This window comes from Lagopus muta, chromosome 15 (assembly GCF_023343835.1).
Source record: "Lagopus muta isolate bLagMut1 chromosome 15, bLagMut1 primary, whole genome shotgun sequence".
Lineage (NCBI taxonomy): Eukaryota > Metazoa > Chordata > Aves > Galliformes > Phasianidae > Lagopus > Lagopus muta.
In genome coordinates, this window is record NC_064447.1 from 11,040,260 (window position 1) to 11,057,708 (window position 17,449).

The 17,449-nt window shown below is 47.8% G+C and overlaps 1 protein-coding gene across 9 annotated transcripts in view; it reads left to right on the forward strand.

The window, feature by feature from the left end:
- The window catches only part of RNF216 (ring finger protein 216), a 62,910-nt gene that overhangs the window by 5,966 nt on the left and 39,495 nt on the right, over window positions 1-17,449 (forward strand). For all 9 annotated transcript variants that reach the window (XM_048962401.1, XM_048962397.1, XM_048962400.1 and 6 more), the window contains 12 exons: window positions 2,133-2,261; window positions 3,325-3,458; window positions 4,375-5,226; window positions 6,518-6,594; window positions 10,086-10,188; window positions 10,806-10,970; window positions 12,028-12,142; window positions 12,420-12,559; window positions 13,213-13,263; window positions 14,279-14,416; window positions 15,420-15,568; window positions 15,999-16,077. In XM_048962401.1, coding sequence (XP_048818358.1) covers window positions 2,195-2,261; window positions 3,325-3,458; window positions 4,375-5,226; window positions 6,518-6,594; window positions 10,086-10,188; window positions 10,806-10,970; window positions 12,028-12,142; window positions 12,420-12,559; window positions 13,213-13,263; window positions 14,279-14,416; window positions 15,420-15,568; window positions 15,999-16,077 — 2,070 coding nt within the window. In that variant the 5' untranslated portion in view covers window positions 2,133-2,194. The remainder of the gene's footprint in view (window positions 1-2,132; window positions 2,262-3,324; window positions 3,459-4,374; window positions 5,227-6,517; window positions 6,595-10,085; window positions 10,189-10,805; window positions 10,971-12,027; window positions 12,143-12,419; window positions 12,560-13,212; window positions 13,264-14,278; window positions 14,417-15,419; window positions 15,569-15,998; window positions 16,078-17,449) is intronic.

The following is a 17,449-nucleotide window of genomic DNA, read 5'->3' on the forward strand; positions in this document are numbered from 1 at the left end:
CCAGCTGGTGCCCAGGTTCCTCAGCTCAGTGTAAGCACTGAGCAGCAAGAGCCAAAATATGGGTGTTGTCAGCTCTGTGCTCAGCCTCAGCCCACAGCACAGAGCTGCTGGGAAGGAAGATAACAGCCCCAGCTGGAGCCAGGACAGCGCGGGGCAGTTGGTGTTGGCCGACCCACGAGCTGAGCTCTGATGCTGCGTGCTGTATGGGGAGAGGATCTGTGCCACTGAGCTCTGCAGAGCAGATCTGAGCAGACACCTGTCTAGCCTCTGTCTGCACATTGGATGCTGCAGGGCTGATTTGTGGCTTTTCCCTCCCCAGCCAGCCTCAGAGCAATCCCTTGCTGTGTGATGACTCGAGCAGTGGCTTTGCCCTGTGCAGTGCATTGCTCCCAGCGTGGTGGGGCTGAGGTGAGCTCTGCAAGGAGTGCTGTGCAGGACCTGCCTGCAGGACTGGTGGGCATGGCTGTGCCTGGCTGGCTGCAGGGGCCTGGGTGCTATTCCTGACGCTGCCTCTCGCCTGCTGGCTGACCTTGGCTGTGCTGCTCCTTTCAGTGCTTCCATTTCTCTATCTTGTAAGTGGTGAGAACAACATTGATCTTGTTTTTCTAAAGCACTTGGAGGGCTGAGGATGGGAAAGTGGCAAGGCAAAGTGATAGATATTCACAAGTGCCAGGCAAATGGAACTGGAATAATGTGGATGTGACCTTTTAAAAAGGACAGTGCTTTCAGCAGGTGTGCTTACTGATAGCACGTGGGAGTGGGGCAGCACTTCTGCACCTCTCTGACCATCAAAGTGCCACTCAGAGCAAGGCTTGCTTCTCCTTGCACATAACGCAGAGGCTGAGGAGCCTTGTGGAAATAACCCCAAGGTCTTGGTTCTGCAGGAGATGTGTGTTCCTGTTTTTTCAGAATGGGGATGAACAGTTCCTGGGGGGGAATACGTATGTTTAAGTTCATAGCGTGCATCTGAACAGGTTTTGTCATGCTGTGCCAGCTGCAAATCCTGCTCCCTGCAGGGGAAGCTAAGCAGAATGATGAGGAGGGATTTACACTGCTTTTGTGTACCAGCAAAAGGATTTTAGAGCAAACCCACCATTTTCTTCCAACGTATGCAGCAGTAAATATTTAATAATACAGATTCCTCAGTGCTTTAACAATGAGATGAATACTTCTCAATACAAAGTGTTTGTGTTCCAGTGACCAAATATTGCTCCAACTTCAGTCTGTAACAACTGGAGCTGAGAGCTGTGGGCTGTCAGAGCACAGAGTGGAAACGTGCTGTTCAGGTTACAGTGATGCATCCCATCCTGGAGCCCTGCATGGCGCCGGGCTGCGAGCGGGTGGCTGGCAGAGCTCAGTCCCAAAAGCTCTGTCCTGGGAAGGAGTCACATCCCTTGTGTGTCTCTCTGGTTTGGGAGCAGGTGGTGTGTCCTGGAACCTCCAGCAGATTGTAATAGAGGAGGGGCTGTGTCATAAAGCAGGCAAGGCTGTTCTTCAGAACAGCAGATGATGGTGGTGCAGTGTTTCCTGTAAGTGCTGCCTTCCCTGGGCCTGGTCACACGCTGCCCTTGGGGTGCAGCTTCTTTCCAAGGGTCAGTGCCTGAATGGCATAAGATGAGCATCCCTGATTGCTCTGCAGCCCCAGTTCAGCCTTCACACAGGGTACTGAGGCTTTGGGGTGATTGTCTCCATTCCAGCAGCACCTTGCTTTGCATTCGCCTTCTTTGCAGCCCAGCTTTCAGATCTGCTGGGGCTCTGATGCCCACTGGGGCTCTGATGGCCACGTTTCCTGGGTTCGTGCTGTGGCACGGTCTGTTCCCTGCACTGGTGCTGGCTGTGGAGGCCGCAGAGCCCGAGACACACAGCTCTGCTCCGAAGCTTTCACTCCTCTTACCAGCAGGTGGTGGCAGAAACACTGCTCTGAGTTTTTGACTTCTTGGAAACAGAAAACAGTCTTTGAGGGTCTGAGTGTTGGCTGGGCAGAGCTGCGTTGCCCTCCTGCAGCTGCACAGCTCTGAGCATCTCTATGCTCTCCTCCCCTGTGGGTCTGGTTGTGCTCTGCAGCCGTGCTGTACTGAAAGTCAGAACTGAAACTGAAACACGCTTTACTCTCCTCTGTTTTTGTCTTCTAGTTCCTCATACTTGCCTGAGTGCCATGCCTGGGCCTTGATGCTTCTAAGAACAGCTGTTGAAAATGGCAGAGAGAGCTGGGAATGAAGAAGCAGTTCACCTAAGCAGCTTCCATAGCCACAGAGGGAAAGGTGAGCATTGGTACTTCCTGGAGTCACAGTTGTACAGCCCTGCTTACCAGCAGCAGGAATAATAGGTATTAAATGTGCAGGGGTGTTGTTAATAGAGAACTGCTAGTGATTTGTCTCCTCTTGACACACCCTGCTGTTTTATTTAATTTTCTGTAGATAGTTGCAAAGCCTCTCAATTTCTGCTGGCATGCAACATGTTTGGCTCTTGCCTCTCTGGTGTTGCCCTGCCTTAAGGCAGAGTGCTGACTGCTTGGCTCTGCAGAGGAGCTCCAGCAGATCTGAGGGGCTCGTGGTGTTCCACCCTTTCACAATCTGATAGGAAAGAGGTGAGCTTTCAGATCAGCACTTTGGGTGCAGTTCAGAACGGCTCTTTCTCGGTATGGCTGAAAGGTGAGGTGGTTCTGTATTGATTTCCTGCAGAGTTTCAGAAGTGTAAACCAAAGCGTTGTGTCAAGTCATAGGGAAAGTGTGGGTGCGTGCTGCTCAGGCACTGCAGAAACCCTTTGCTTCTGGCTGGTGCTTCCCTCCCTGGTCCCAGCAGCTTTGCTCAGTAGCACCTTTACACTTGTGACAAACCTTGAGGGCTGTCATCTAATAGCAGGATATCATCTGCACTCTCAGGCAGGAGCCCTATCTCAGGCTCTCATACGGTGCTCCCACAAAGTCACTCTTTGAGAAGATGTCACATTGCACACGGAACGTTATCTGTCCTCTAGAATGTACTGCACATTAATAAAAGAAAACGTGTGGTGCCCGAGATACTGAGAGTTCAGGGTATCTCTCTAAAAATTACTCTGTACATGAATTACTGGGGACAGTTTTTGCAGCAGCTTGACTCATGCTAATGCTTAGGATGGAAGAATCTCTGCATAGAAGCGTTTCAGGCATATGGCAGTGTGATCTCTTGACCTACAGTTTTTTTGCAAGGCTTTGCTCTGAGGATCATAGGAGTGGCTGTGACCTCAAAGTGCTTTTTTCTTGTTGCTGCAAAGCAAATGTGAGGATTGCTTTTGCAGATGTCTTGGTAATTTGCAAGCAGCTAACATGACTTACCTTGCTACAGACCGAGTAAACCGCAGGGATGAAGGTCTTATCACAATATCAGATTCCTCGGATGAAGAATTACCTTTGCAGGAAACACCAGCAGAGCAGCAGCGTGAGGATGATGATGATGAAGATGTGGTCATCTTGGCAGAGGTAATTTGTCATTTTTCTATGTGTTGCTGCTTGATTCATAGCCTTTATAACCAACTCACGTGCAGATACCTAATGTAGTCCTGTGGGAGTCCTGCCTAGCTGAAGTGGCTGCATTGGGATCTCTGAAATGAGTGTTGATATGAGAACATTTTGCTGGGTTTGAGTTTTTAATCATGTTTTGGGCACAAGAGAGGAGAACTAGATTGTTAACAGCATAGTACTTGAAGTTCTACTTAACTTTTGGAAACAAGAGCCTCCTTAATCCAGGAAGGTAAGTGGAGAAGTGAATTTGTGCCTTAGAATGCAGGTGTTCAAAACCTGCACCTGGCTTAACCTTGTGTCCTTCAGCTGCGCAGTTCAGAGCACATCCCACTTTTCTGTTAGGGTAACCAGAGGCATTGAGGAAAACAAAGACACTTTTCTGTTTCTTACTTGAAAACAGTGGCAAAGAATCTTCAAACAAATCTTCAAACTCTACTTGTATTCAGTAGTCTTGCCAGAGGCAGGAGCAAGGCCAGAGATGAACGTTTTGAGCTTCGGTTCCTGCTGCCTGTACAAACGATTTGCTGAGGTGCAAACGCCATCAGTTTGCTTTTACTTCTCAGACCATGTGGGAATGAAGTGGGGATTGGAGTGAGCTCTGGGAGTTATTCCAGCGCTGAGAGCCCCGTGTATCTCCAGTTCTGCTGAGTGTTCTCTTATAACTGGTGCGCTCCTAGCACCTGGGGGCAGACCATAGAGTGCAGTGAAACAAAGATATCTGGGTGGTAGTTTTATGCTTTATTACACTCGCTGCTTAACTGCCTTTTCATCAGTTTCCTGTCAGAAATCTGGAGAGATGCAAAAGATCATTTGGAACAAGGATTCCGATGAGTAGAGAAGAACTTCTACTTATTCTCCTCTGTCTTCTTTTTAGACCTCCAAGCATCAGCAGCTCGTGCGTCCCAACGTCATCAGACCTGCTGCTCGGTGGCAGGGTGCAAACGCTGTGGGAGAAGGAGGATCTAAAAGCGCTGTAGGGCCTTTGGGGAGCGTGTGTGTGCAGGATGACATCTCAGCTCTGCTGTGCCAGAAAGACGCGGCGCTGAGCAGTGCTGGACCAAGCAAGGAGGAGAGTGTGAACTTTGCCTTGCAGCAGCCGGGGCCACCTGAGCTGAACAGCCCCAGGTCTGAACTTACGAGCGACCCTGAGCCTGGCCTGAGTTTGTTTCCAGCAGTAATAACGAGTCCGCAGCTTGTTAACAGGGAATTTGTTAGTCTGGGGAAAGCAGACTTTCCACCACCACAAGGGGAAAAGGTGGAAGCCCAGGGCTGGCAAGGGGAGGACTTAAAGGCAGAGCTCTCACAGAGCATCGACGGAACAGCTGCTGCAACCACCACAGAGCAGGAGGTCCAGGACAGCAGCCCGCCGGGTCCCCCCTGCCTGCAGCCTCTGGACACGGAGCCGCGCGCTGTGCTCAATGGCTGTGCTCCACAGCAGGGGCAGCCCGAGGCAGGCTCAGCATCTCTGAGGGCCTATGGAGAGGAGGCTCCAGGGCCAGCCTTTCCCAGACCGGAGCCACAGCAGGATGGCATTCCGGGTCCTGCTTCACCACAGCCGGCACATCCACCAGAGGAGACCAGGGGACAGCAGGCGACAGACAACGAGCGGCCCGGCCCTGCCTTCCCAGCGCAGGGCTCACATGAACTCGGGTCCAGCAGCGTGCCAGAACAAGGGGCTGCGGGGCAGGAGGACCAGGACTTCACTGCCCTGCTCATCAGAGAGACAGTAAGTTGTCCCATTTTGCATTCGTGTTGCTTTCAGATGGTTTTGTCAAGGCGTGCGGCGTTGCGTGTGCTCAAAGCACGACTCCTGCTTACTTCAGCTGCAGGTCCTCCTCGCTCTGGCTGAGGCTCAGCGACATGCAATGTGAGTGTGCAGTGAGCAGTCTTGGAAAACTTTGGTTTAAAGAGATTAATCCCATTGCTGTGGCAGTAGTGATGAATGGATGTGAATCCCGATGGTGTTTGCTTTGGGGTGGGCTGTTGGTTGGCCAGGAAAATGGAGCAGAACTGCATGGAGTGCGTTGGGGTGCAGTGAGGCAAAGTGACACAGGGCCATTCTCCATCCCTGTGGTATGTTTAGCTTGGGCAGCACGGTGAGCATTACAAAAACAGCAGGAAACAGTGCTTGGTGATGCTTCGCATCTGGTGGTTCCCCTCTCCTCTGGCATACAGTCATTGCACTGCCTGCTAGGCAGAAAGGCTCTCTTTTGATACTTTATGGATTATTTTTTTTAATGTTTTTTATTTCTTTTACGACTCTGTTGCATCTTACTGTATGTTAATTTCATCTGGGGAAACCAAGACTGAGAAAATACTGTTACTCTCCAAGTAGCATGCTATCAGCACTCACTTTTCAGAGTAAGACCTTGGTGACTGCTGACCTGCTCTAAGAGAAGGATGAGTACATACTTGTTACAGTTACATTGATCAGGTTGCTTCACAACCCTGACCAGTTCAGTTTTGCAAAGCCAAGTACCCTCTGGTGCAACCAATTGCAATACCATGTGGAAACCCAATGAGAGAGCACTAAAGGGCTCTTGGCTACATGATGCCAGTAAAGGTTTGTTGTCTGCTCTGCTCTCGTCGGGAGTCTGTGTGTGGTTTCATTTCCCTCTTGCTTTGGAATGTGTTCCAGCACACAAGGTCAAAACCCCTTATCTTCCATCTGGGGGGTATGTGTTAACTTTGCTCATGTTGTAGTTTGTACCCGTGTGCCTCTCCTCTTTCCATCCACCCTGCACACTCATAAGGCCAGGCACTCACAGCCACTCACACCACTACCTGTGCTCACATAAAAAAGAGCTATTAGTTCTCCTGTGGAGCCAGGAGAGCCAGCAGCTTGCAGTATCCAGGCTGTATGAATATAATCAGTCTCTTGGATCCCATTTTAGCCCTCATTTCGGGAGCATGCTAGATAACTACCCATGCATTTATCTCTGCCTCTGGTGCTGTTGCAAGGTTGTGCTATGCAGCTCCTCCAATACCTGTGTAACCCTTAGCTTTTCCTACTGTAGGAAGCGAGATTTCCAGATGTGAGGAAGGAATATATTGAAGAGCTAATCAGCATCAAGGACTGCTATGACTTAAACGTGTAAGTATGGATCAGAGAGCTGGGGTGCACCATAAAGCAGCTTGGCTGCAGTCACACTTCCATTTCCTTCCTGCTAATAATGCTGTTGAGTGTATCCAGGCTGGGAGTCAGCACTATGCTGGTAGTGCCAAAAAGCATGGATTTCTTTTTTAAATGTGTAATAGAGCTATTCTTAAAGCCTGTTTGATTCTGGCATCATGCTGCAGCTTTGCTTTTTAAGATAATTTGCATGTTCTGTTAACTAGTTATTTGAAGATTTAAAGCTATGACATATCATCTCTTCCTGTTACCAGACTTGTTAGAGATGAGTGTCAGAAATAGGGGTTGGCTTCTGTAGAACATAGCTCAGAGGTGAGTTGGTGAATTTTGAATTGTATGAATCAATTTCCTACTTAATTTCCTGCCTTCTTCCAGATAAAAACTGACACTGGTCTGGACTTCTTCATTTGATGCCGTGATGTTGGTTTTTATCCCCTTGAGTAGCAGTTGGTATCATTTGAGTTCCTCTCAAACCACCTTTTGCAGATAAACACATTTGAGGACTAGTAGGATTTATTCCAGGTGTCTGCTGATGGACAGATTTTGGTCAAATTGAGCAGAAATATGAGCCAAGGAGGGAAGTAAAAGCAATGAGAAATCACCCCGAGGTCTGCTGCTTGTACCAGCAACTCCAGGCTCCTTGTTAAGAAATGCTTTTGGTATCTCTGAGAGTCACGCTAGAATCAAAAGACTAAAACAAGTCCTTTACCTTGTTGATAAGTTACAACATCTCCCCACCCTGGTGAGTAAAGCTTTGCAGCTGAAGAGTGAGAGATTGTGTGTGTTGGCACCAGAAGCTCAGGGGAAGGGCAGTGTGGGGTAAATGATGGCTGACGTTGGGTGGCCCCACTCTTCTCTCTGTAACTGTCACTGAAACACTTTCAGTGTAGTTATTACATGACCAAAATGAAGAACAGGTGTTGGTTGCCATAGGATTCACTCTATCTTGTATGGATCTGATGCCTTTAGCATCGGAACCATAGTTAGCAGTATTCAAGTATGTGAGGCTTACTGGATGTAAATGAGTGGCAAGGAGCTAAGCCCAATTAATGGAATCATGCTTAGATTTCTTATCCCTTTACCTGTGTTGTGAAATCATGCCTTGGGAGAAACGCTGCTTGGTTAGGAAATGATCAGGTTGCAGCTCTTCTCCTTTTCTGGAAGTGCTTTCCCTGCAGCAGAGACGTGCTGAGCACAGGAAGCTCTCAGGTGCCTGCGCTGGGCACTTGGCAGTGGGTGGCTGTGCTGGAAGTGCAGGAGGCACACAGCACTCATCCCTGGGCTGTTGAAGTTAGGTGTGTGGCTGCAGGACCCTCTCAGGGATTGTGTGCAAAACCCGTTCTTGTATCCTGCAGGGATTTAGTGAAGCCTGGTGGAATTAAATCCCGGCTTCTGTAAGTCTTAATGCGTTCCTTCCCTTTTTGCTCCCGGAATGTCTTCTCTGCTATTGTGTGCTGCAGAACCAGGGAGATGAAAAGGTGCTTACAGGCTGCCCTGCAGGCTGCCCACAGTGTCTGCTCAGTGGCGCGTGGCGGACTTACTGGATGATAAAGATTTCTTCCCCATATTTTTATTCCTTTAACCAAACTGTCTTTTGAATTGTCACCGTGTCTTTTGTATCGGAACAAATGGGTCGTGGCACTGGGCAGCCTTGCTGGCAGGGGCTCTTTGATCTCCACGGCGTGTCAAGCTGAATCAGGCTTGAGGTATATAATAACTGGGGGTGGCTGGGTTTGGCCAGAGATGAGGCTTTTAGCTGGCTCTGTGTCCTGGGGTGCAGATATTACAGAGCAGTGCCACAAATGTGTGTGTGTGTGCTGGGACCCACTTAACTCATTGTTGGATGCTGAGGGTTAACATCTTTGAAAATCTCAAGCACCAAAAGGCAGGAGAGCTCAACAAATGCACCGTGCTGCAGCTGAGGCCCTCGCTTTGAGCTCCTTGTGGTTTGTTTCACTGGATTAGAACAGTTATCTTTTACAAAAGCAAGGAGATGGAAGCTATTAAATTTCTTCAGCGTCAGGATGTTGTGTTGTTTTCCAATAGGATGGTCTTCAAACTTCCAGCTGATGTGGAATATATGAGAGCTGCTCCCAGCTGGGTATCGTCCATTCAGCTTTTGTGTGCAGAAGCCTTCAGCTTGGCCAGGGGCTCCTGGCTCGAAATGTCAATACCTGGTTGAACAGAAAGCAATGCCTCTGCTTTGAATGTGAACACAGAGCTGAAGAAATGGTGCCTTGATGGGGGGTTAATTCTGGATGCCGGTTCAGATTTCTTAATTAGGGACTATTTCTGACATTGGGAATGTAAATTAGCAGCAGTTTTGTCTTTGCTGCAACCTAGCACCTTCTTATTCAAACAGTTTTATGAATGTTAATTGCTCCTCATAGCTCTTTCCAGAATGATGTTGTTCTGCAGCAGGGGAAACTGAGGACCAGGGTGAGTTCCTTGGCCCAGCCAAGAGGGGCTGAGGACAAGCAGGAGAGGCTGAGAGCCCCTTGGCAGGGCTGTCTGCAGTGGGTGTGGATCTCAGCAGTGGGGTATTCCAAAACCACTTGCTGGAGGGTTTCCGGAGCTGAAATGCTCTGTTCAGCTAAATTGGCCTGACAGAGTTACAATTGTTTGCAGCAGGACCTCGGGCACGCAGCAGTTTGTCTGGGATGTCATTTGCCAGCTATTTTTAGGGATCATTTTCTGAATGCTGCTCCCTCTTATAGCAGTTTGCAGTGTCACTTGGACAGTGCCACTGTGACTTCAGGCTCCGTGACAATGAGAGCTGTGTTTGCAGTATGTATCTGATGCAAGCAATTTTAAGCATGTTTCTGCCTTTGCCCTTATGGGAAAGTAGTTAAAGACCGGAGGCTTTAATTAAAATTTGATTCAGTAATCTTCTGACCAGGAAGACCTCAGCCTATTGCAGTTGTTACAGGGATTTGTGTGCTTGTTTTTCCATAGCTGTGTGTGGTGTGGTAGATGTCAGCTGTCTCAGTTAATGCTGCTGTGCTGCAGTTGCTCCTTTTTGTGCAGTCTTCACAGTGTTTCCTCCCAGCAGAACGTGAGCACTCCTCCACTTGCAGTGGTGCAGGATGGAGTCACGTAGCCCAAGGAGGTGTTGCTCACATGTGTGCCTGTGGGTGGGAGGCAAGCCTGATTTTCCCCCTGCGTGGAGCTTTATGTTGATGAGTAGCTGACCTGTATGAGCTCCACGTAGGCACATGGAATTGATGAAAGACATTCTGTTTGCTTTCCCTTCTGCACTCATGCAACTGATAACTCTTTGCTTAATTTTCAGTCATTTATTTTCAATCTGTTCCAGCCTGAGGCCTCTCTTGGTTTCACAGGGCAGGCTGTGGCTTGCCTGCCCATCCTCTGTTAGAGGATGCTAACAATTGTACCAGTGAGGAATGAGCCTGGACTCCCCAAACCTGAACTAACTATAGTTTTCTTTCCAGACTTTGTAACTTCCTTCTGGAAAACCCAGATTACCCAAAGAAGGAAGGCAGGATGGTTTTAAATCCCACCAGCAGCCTGCTTGCCAGCCAAGATGAGACAAAGGCAAGTGAGAATACCCTCATCTACAGCACACCTCCAGCCTGTCCAACATGAAGTGAGCGTGGGGCGTGTGGTTCTGTGTTTACTTGCAGAGCTCCTTGTTGAGCCATGCTTTGTTAGGAGGCCTCTAGGTGCAATTCAGGTGGTGGTTAATAGCAATATTGCAAGATGACTTCAAGACTCTTGTTTTGCTGTTGCACAGCTGCCTCTTGTCTGCTTTGTGCCCTCAGCAGGCCCCTTGGGCTTGCCTGCCTGTCAGCCACCCACTGTGACATCTATTGTAGGAATTCTTGGTCATTCTGTCACATGAAGTGCTTTGGCCTGAGGACTGTTTTGTGTGACCTTGACACATTGCTTTTCAGCCTCTTAAGTGCAAGTCTCCCTACTTGATGCACACAGTAGCTTTAAGCTGCTTGTCTTGTGTCCTGCCAGGAGCACAGCGTGCACCTTCACGTCCACGTTGTCCTCCCAGCTGCTGCTTAGGTGTGTGCTCAGAACAGGGTGCCACAGTTTGGGGAGGTCCTGCAGAAGGCTGCTATCCTGCGAGAGTACTTGAGATGTGTGTCTGTGTGTAGCAAGTCTTTTTATATCCTCTCTCATCTTTTGCATTTCCTCCTCAGGTGCCTAAAGTGGACTACTTTGACTTCTCCAAGCTTGCCCCGCTCGATCAGCGGTGCTTTATTCAGGCAGCTGACCTTCTCATGGCAGACTTCAAGATGCTGAGCAGCCAGGACATTAAGTGGGCACTACATGAACTCAAGGGACACTATGCAATCACACGAAAGGTTGTCCTGTTCGAGTCTGTTGTCTTTCCCAGGGTTACCTGTGCTGCCTGTGGGGAGCAGTGTGATGTCTTTCAGCCTTACTGTGCCACTTGCTCCTCTGGATGTGTGGTTACGTGGGGTTTCTCTGTGGGTTTTTTGTTTTAATCATCCTCCTTTCCTTTCAAGAAGTCTTTGCTTGGTAGACTCTTGCAAAACTCATCAGCCAGATAGAATGCTGCAGGAAGCTTTTACTTTTCTGTGACAGAATAATTGATGAAACGGTGGCTAGTTTATGATAAGTGATGCATTAAACTCAAAGGCACTCCTGTACTTTGCGGAAGTGGGGTGTAATTGCCAATAAAACCAAGACATTTAGCCAAGTCTTAAAACATTTAACTCAACTGCTGTTACTAGTTTGTAAGTGACAGCATGTAACTGAGGAGAAGGCCAAGCCTCACTGCCCTATTTCTTACAATTATGACTTATGAAATGAATCATTAAATTCTTTGAAGAAGTTTTCACAGTAATGGAACTGCAAAGAAATTTGTTCTGGAGTATCAGCAGGCTAAATGTGAATACAGCTGCAAGCTTGTGACTGGATGTGTTTTTGATACGCTTCTCTTGCTTGAGCTTCTCTCTCTACCCTTTCAGTACTTGACTGCAGCTAAAAGCACTGTTCCTCTTCATTTGATTGAGCGCTGAGTGCTTGAATTGAACAAAACCAGGTTCTAACTGTAGACCTTCAGAAGAGGAATTCAATTTAAAGAAAAAAAGATCAGCTCTGCGTCAATGTGGACAGCAGCTGTATTAGTGTTAATAGCTGAGGCAGTGCAAGCTTCCATTCAGCTCTGCCTGGTGGCTACGTTGTTGTAATGGAACGATTGCTTTATGAGTACATAAAGCAGCAAAGTGGACAAAGGGAAGAGATGTGCGTGCCTCTGTGTTGCCTGACTTTCCTGTTTTAGTTCAGTCCTGTGCACTGTTTGTACGGTGCTTTGATTTGAGCTGTGTGCTGCTGCTTTCTCCTGGAGAACAGAAGGGACTTAAATCTGCATGTTGTTTTTTGTTTTGTTTTCAGGCCTTTTCAGATGCCATCAAAAAATGGCAGGAGCTGTCTCCGGAAACCAGTGGGAAACGAAAAAGGAGAAAAGAAATGAATCAGTATTCATATATAGATTTCAAATTTGAGCAAGGTAAATAACAAGCAGTGTGTATTGTGCTCTCTGCATGACTATGGTAAGCAGAACTGGCTTACACTAGAAAGCACCGTCCTTGAAAGGGGATATGTTCCCAAAACAGCAGTGTTTCTGTCTCTGTCTGCTACCTGTTTTGGAATGTTCTTTGTTAGCACATCTGCTCGGTACAGTGAGGTTTTGAAGTTGTGTAGCTGGAGGTGTGTAGAGGAGGAAGGATTTGAGCTTTGTTCTTGCTGCTCTGTCCTGCTTCATGGTGTCTGTAACTCTGGTTTAGGTGATGTGAAGATTGAGAAGCGGATGTTCTTTCTGGAGAACAAGAGGCGGCACTGGAGGTCCTATGACAGGCTCTCACTTCTCCCACCGGTGCTACTGGAGCAGGAATTCTATGAGCAAAAAGTTAAAGAGATGGCAGAGGTGAGTGGTAGGAACTGCTTTGGCTTGGTGGTGCAGATGGCTGCAGAGCTCTTTGCCCTGAACGTGGAGATCTGCCTCTTACTGAAACCCAAACACTGAACAAAACTTTGAGTAACTCACTGCACTGACCTCTCTGCTGCCAGGCCCGAGGCAGTCTGCTCGTTCACTGCCTTGCAGAGCTTGGCACTCCAGGCTCCAGAACATCTCCTCCCTTGCTGAGGTCTGTGTCTTTCAAAGCAGAACCCTGCAACACCTGCTGCTGTGTTGTCTTTCACCTTTCTGCACATACGGTCCTTTCTGAAGTAGCTTCTTAAAGATCAGCTTCTCCTAAGCAGATGGTTTGTGCCTCCTTTTAAAAGCAATAATAATGTTCCTTGGGGCTTCTGCTGGATCTCTGCCCGTAGGGATGTGAAGGGGCAGCCCTTCATAATGTAGAATTTGGTTCTTTGTTCTTGCTGCCTTTGCCTTCCCCCTGTCTGTTTTAGCTGAATCGTAAATATCTTAATGGACTGGAGGGATGGGCTGAGTGATGTTGTGAGCAGACAGTGTGCCTTTTGTGGTGGGCTGTAAATCTTGAGGTAATGTAAATGGGTGTAGAGGCTGGAAAACTGCTTTATCTATTCTGTAAATAAAGATGCACGTCTCTTTTACAGCATGCAGACTTTCTCCTTGCTCTGCAGATGAATGAGGAACAGTATCAGAAGGTCAGTATATCTAACATGATCCCTTGAGGTCAGCTCACACATAGGTGCTGTTCTGCACATAGCACTTCAGAATTTCCTGGCTTCTGGAGGGGAGAACTACTGCATTTGCACTGTGCTGCTTTTGCTGAGCTGGCAAAACCTGCACAGTGTGTGTTGGCTGGCTTTTGGATGAGGTAGATGAGCTGAGTCCAGCAAGACAGTATTGATGCACATAATGATCTGCTACTGCTTGTATCTTTACTGGCCAGAACAAACACTGCAATGGAATCGCACCAGGCTCGCTCTTGCTACTGATGTTAGGCTGTTTGAGACTTCGAAGCAGATTTGCTGTTGTTCTTGGAGCTCTGCCAGCAGGAAGGCCTTTCTCCTTTGCAGCACGGGCTCTTTAAAAACCTGAAAATGGGGCTTCTCCTTTTGGATGGAGAAAAGTTTGAGATAGGTTCAGTTGCTTTGGATTGCTTTTTCTTTTGCAATTGCCGCTTCTCTTCAGACTTCACAGAAGGCACTGGAGGTTTCAATAAGTGGGCACACGCTCACAGCTGTGGTGAGGAGGCCGAGGCAGGGTAACTGCAGGCAGCTGGGTGGCTGTTCCTTTAGAGGGCAGCAGATTTGAAGCTTGCTTTTCCCCATGCGAATGGCGTGTGTGCTCTGTTGCTTCTCTGCAATCACAGCTTCCCCAGCTCAAGATGCTTGTACGCCTGTGGGCTCAGAATTACTAAAACACCATGTGTTCTTTGGCTGTTTGGAATCTGCCAAACCGGACGTGTGGGTATTAAGTTACTTAAAACTGAGTTTCTGGTTTTGCTTAGTGGATTCTGACCGCTGAGCAGGATATCTGATGGAATGGTGTGCAACTGTGGCTCCTCCTCATAATTAATGTTGTCCCTGTTTGTAGCTTGCAGTTGTACGTACTCATGTCACGGGGTGTTTACTTGCAGCACTGTGTTGATATGTTGCTATAGCTATTGATTCCTATTTATTTCTTGCTGTTGCTAATACTTCTGTTGTGTTGCAGGATGGTCAGATGATAGAGTGCCGCTGTTGTTATGGGGAGTTTGCTTTTGAAGAGCTAACTCAGTGTGCAGATGGTCACTTGTTCTGCAAGGAGTGCCTAATTAAATATGCTCAGGAGGCAGTCTTTGGCTCTGGGAAGGTAAGAATTTCCCAACTGGACAAAGGGAAAATGGATAAATTGCTGTTTGGTGATCACGTTGCTGTTTGCATAGTTTTGTAGCTTAAACCAGATGTAGCCACGCTCCCTGAGAAGTATTTGATCAGAACTGTCTTGAAATGCCAATCCAATGAGTCAACCTCACCATTAGCAACTTTCCAATGGGGTTTGGGTTGTAAGGTTTTAGTTTGTTGACCTCCATCTTGTGTGCTTTGTGCTGAACAAATTGAAATGGATCGTTAGGAGAACTTTCTACAGCATTCATAGTAACAATAACTTGAACTCATCTGGTTCTGATTCCCTACTTAATGAACCAGTGGTATCTGCATGATGTGGTGTCATCTCTGACTTGGCCAGTCCCTTCCTAGCTAAAAATACTTGTCCTTCATCACTTCCTTGTGACCCCAGCTTAATTTGGGGGCTGTTTCCTCAATGGTGCTACCAACAACAGTGCCACGAATGCTGCTGTTCCTGGGACAGTTGCCAGAGTTGATCCAGAGTTGGTAAGGGAGCAGTTAGCAGTATCCTGATGCCCAGCTGAGCTGTATGTGAATTATTACCTGCTCTGAAGTGTACACTGTGCTGGGTACAATAATTGGACTGCAGGGTACTTTGGTACTCTGGGATCTCTGTTACATGTGAACATAGCTGTATTTTCTATGACTGTATTGCCAAGAGTGTAACATGTTGGTCACAAACACGTGCAGAAATAACGGGCTGCCTTGAGGTCACGGTGGATTTGGTGCTTGTGGACTGTGACCCAACCTATCAGCCAGCATCTTCGTGTCCAATACATGTTTTGAGTTCTGATCCGTTTGATGAACCAGCCACGTTCTTGCCATAGTAAGCTTGCTTTCTGGCAGTCACTTGCTGATTATCTGTTCATCTCTAAGCACGGCTCTGCTCTGGTTTACGTGGGATGTTCCAAGCACTGACTGGTTTGACACTAGCATCATACTGAGACTGAGCTCTTTTCCGCCCGCAGTCAGAGCTCAGCTGCATGGAAGGCAGTTGCACGTGTTCGTTCCCCACCAGCGAGCTGGAGAAGGTGCTTCCAGAAACCATCCTGTGTAAATACTACGAGCGGAAAGCCGAGGAGGAGGTGGCTGCTGCCTGTGCAGATGAGCTTGTCAGGTCAGTGCCCAGTGCGAGGTGCAAACTGATCAAACTGGTGTTAAAAAAGAGTTCCCCAAGCCCCTAAATGTGTGTCAGCTATGGGACAGAGCTGCATTGCTATTTCAGGCTCCTGCCTGCCAGGCTGTTTTTACTCAGGTTGGCCTGCCTTTGGCTGGGAGCAGATTAAAGCTCAATACAGCTGTCTCCCTTAAGACTCGCTTGCAAACTCTTTGCTGATCCTCTATATCATACAGTCTAAAGTAGTGCTGAGTATATGACATTTTGATTGCAAACAGGGAAGTGATCGAAGAAATATGAGGAAAAGGACAGCAGTCAGCATATCCTTGCAGCAGGCATTTGCTTGGCAGCACTGTTAAGCACCACAGAGCTTTTTGACTAAATCCACTGTTGGCACCGTGCATTAATAGCCTCTTATTTTGGGCTGCAGGTGTCCCTTCTGTAACTTCCCAGCTCTACTGGACAGCGATGTGAAGAGGTTCAGCTGCCCTAATCCCCGCTGCAGAAAGGTAACTGAGTGACATTTGCCACTGGGTCTCTTCTGGAGTGCTTGGTGCAGAGCTGAGCACAGCTCGTGCTTTGCAGCCTCAGCTGAGCTGATGGTCTCGAGTGGCTGCATGGAGCAGCAGTCAAGGTATTTGTTGGCTCCTGCTGATGTTCTGTGTGTTTGGAGAGATGTATTCAGGGTACTGTTGATACAGACAACAGAATCCCTTTCATGTGGCAGGCTTGAAAGATGTTGGCTACAAAAGCTTGTACAAAACCCTAGGATGCTGTCTTGCGTATACAGAAATGTTTTAAGTGAGCAGGGAGCCAGGTGTTTGAAAGGCAAATTGTAATCCTTTGTCTAAGAAGCCTATACAAACTATCCTTAACATCTTACCTTTGTCTTTCATGCTGTCACTTGAATACAGGTTTGATTGGAAGGGTCAGAAACTTGTCTGAATAAGTCAATTCAAAGGGCAGAAAATCATTGTGCTCTTCCTAAAGCTTGCTAATAGCCATAAAAGAAGAATCATAGGGTCCAATGGGGGAAAACTGGCTGCTGTGCTTCTGCACTGTCTGTTCTAGGGAAAAATAGAAGTGTAAAAACTGCTTGTCAGTCTCCTCAACATAAGCAGAGCCCTGCACACATCTGGTGGCCAATGCACTATTGGTGTTTGTCACAAAGGTACAAGGCAGCATGTGTGCTGTTAACCACTACACTTATGCTTAAATCGCGTGCTGTGCTCTCAGAGCTGCATACTCCTGCAGCAGAGTTTGTGGGTGCTTTGGACTTAGGCTTGTAGCTGCTGTAGTGTTGGGCTCTTGTAAGCAGTATGGCTGTTGGCCTGTGCTGGGAAAGCAAGAGAAAGTCAAATTCTGTCATTTGCAGAGACTGAAGTTGCCAGCAGTGAAGTTTGCTTTCTTGAGGAGGGGAAGAACGCTCTTTAGTGTTGCACAAATCCATCTCAGGTGTCTGATATCCGGGTTGGTTTTGCTAGTGCCCACCTCCACCTTCAGTTTGGGAAGAAGTTCAGGGAGGAGCTGTGCAGGGCACTAGGTGGCACTGTCGATTCGTGTTCAACTCAGCTTTCCTTGTTTTGTTTTGTTTTAAATCTGTTTTTGCAAAACCCAAGCTGTCTTCAAAATGTGTGTGTCAGCAGCGCAGAGCGGAATTCAGCCTCGAGAAACACAAACGTTCCAAATGTGCAAAAAAATATTTTTTTTGAAGGTTTTTTTCCCCCCCCCCCCCCCCAAAATGTGTAGAGTGGCACAGAAACTGTGATAAGAGGTCGGTGCTGAAATGTTCCTTTGCTTCTGGTTTGCTGTTTCCTTTCCTTCCTATGCTGGGAATGATGCTGCTTGTCCATTCCCCTCCCCCTGCTCTGGGGTTGCAGC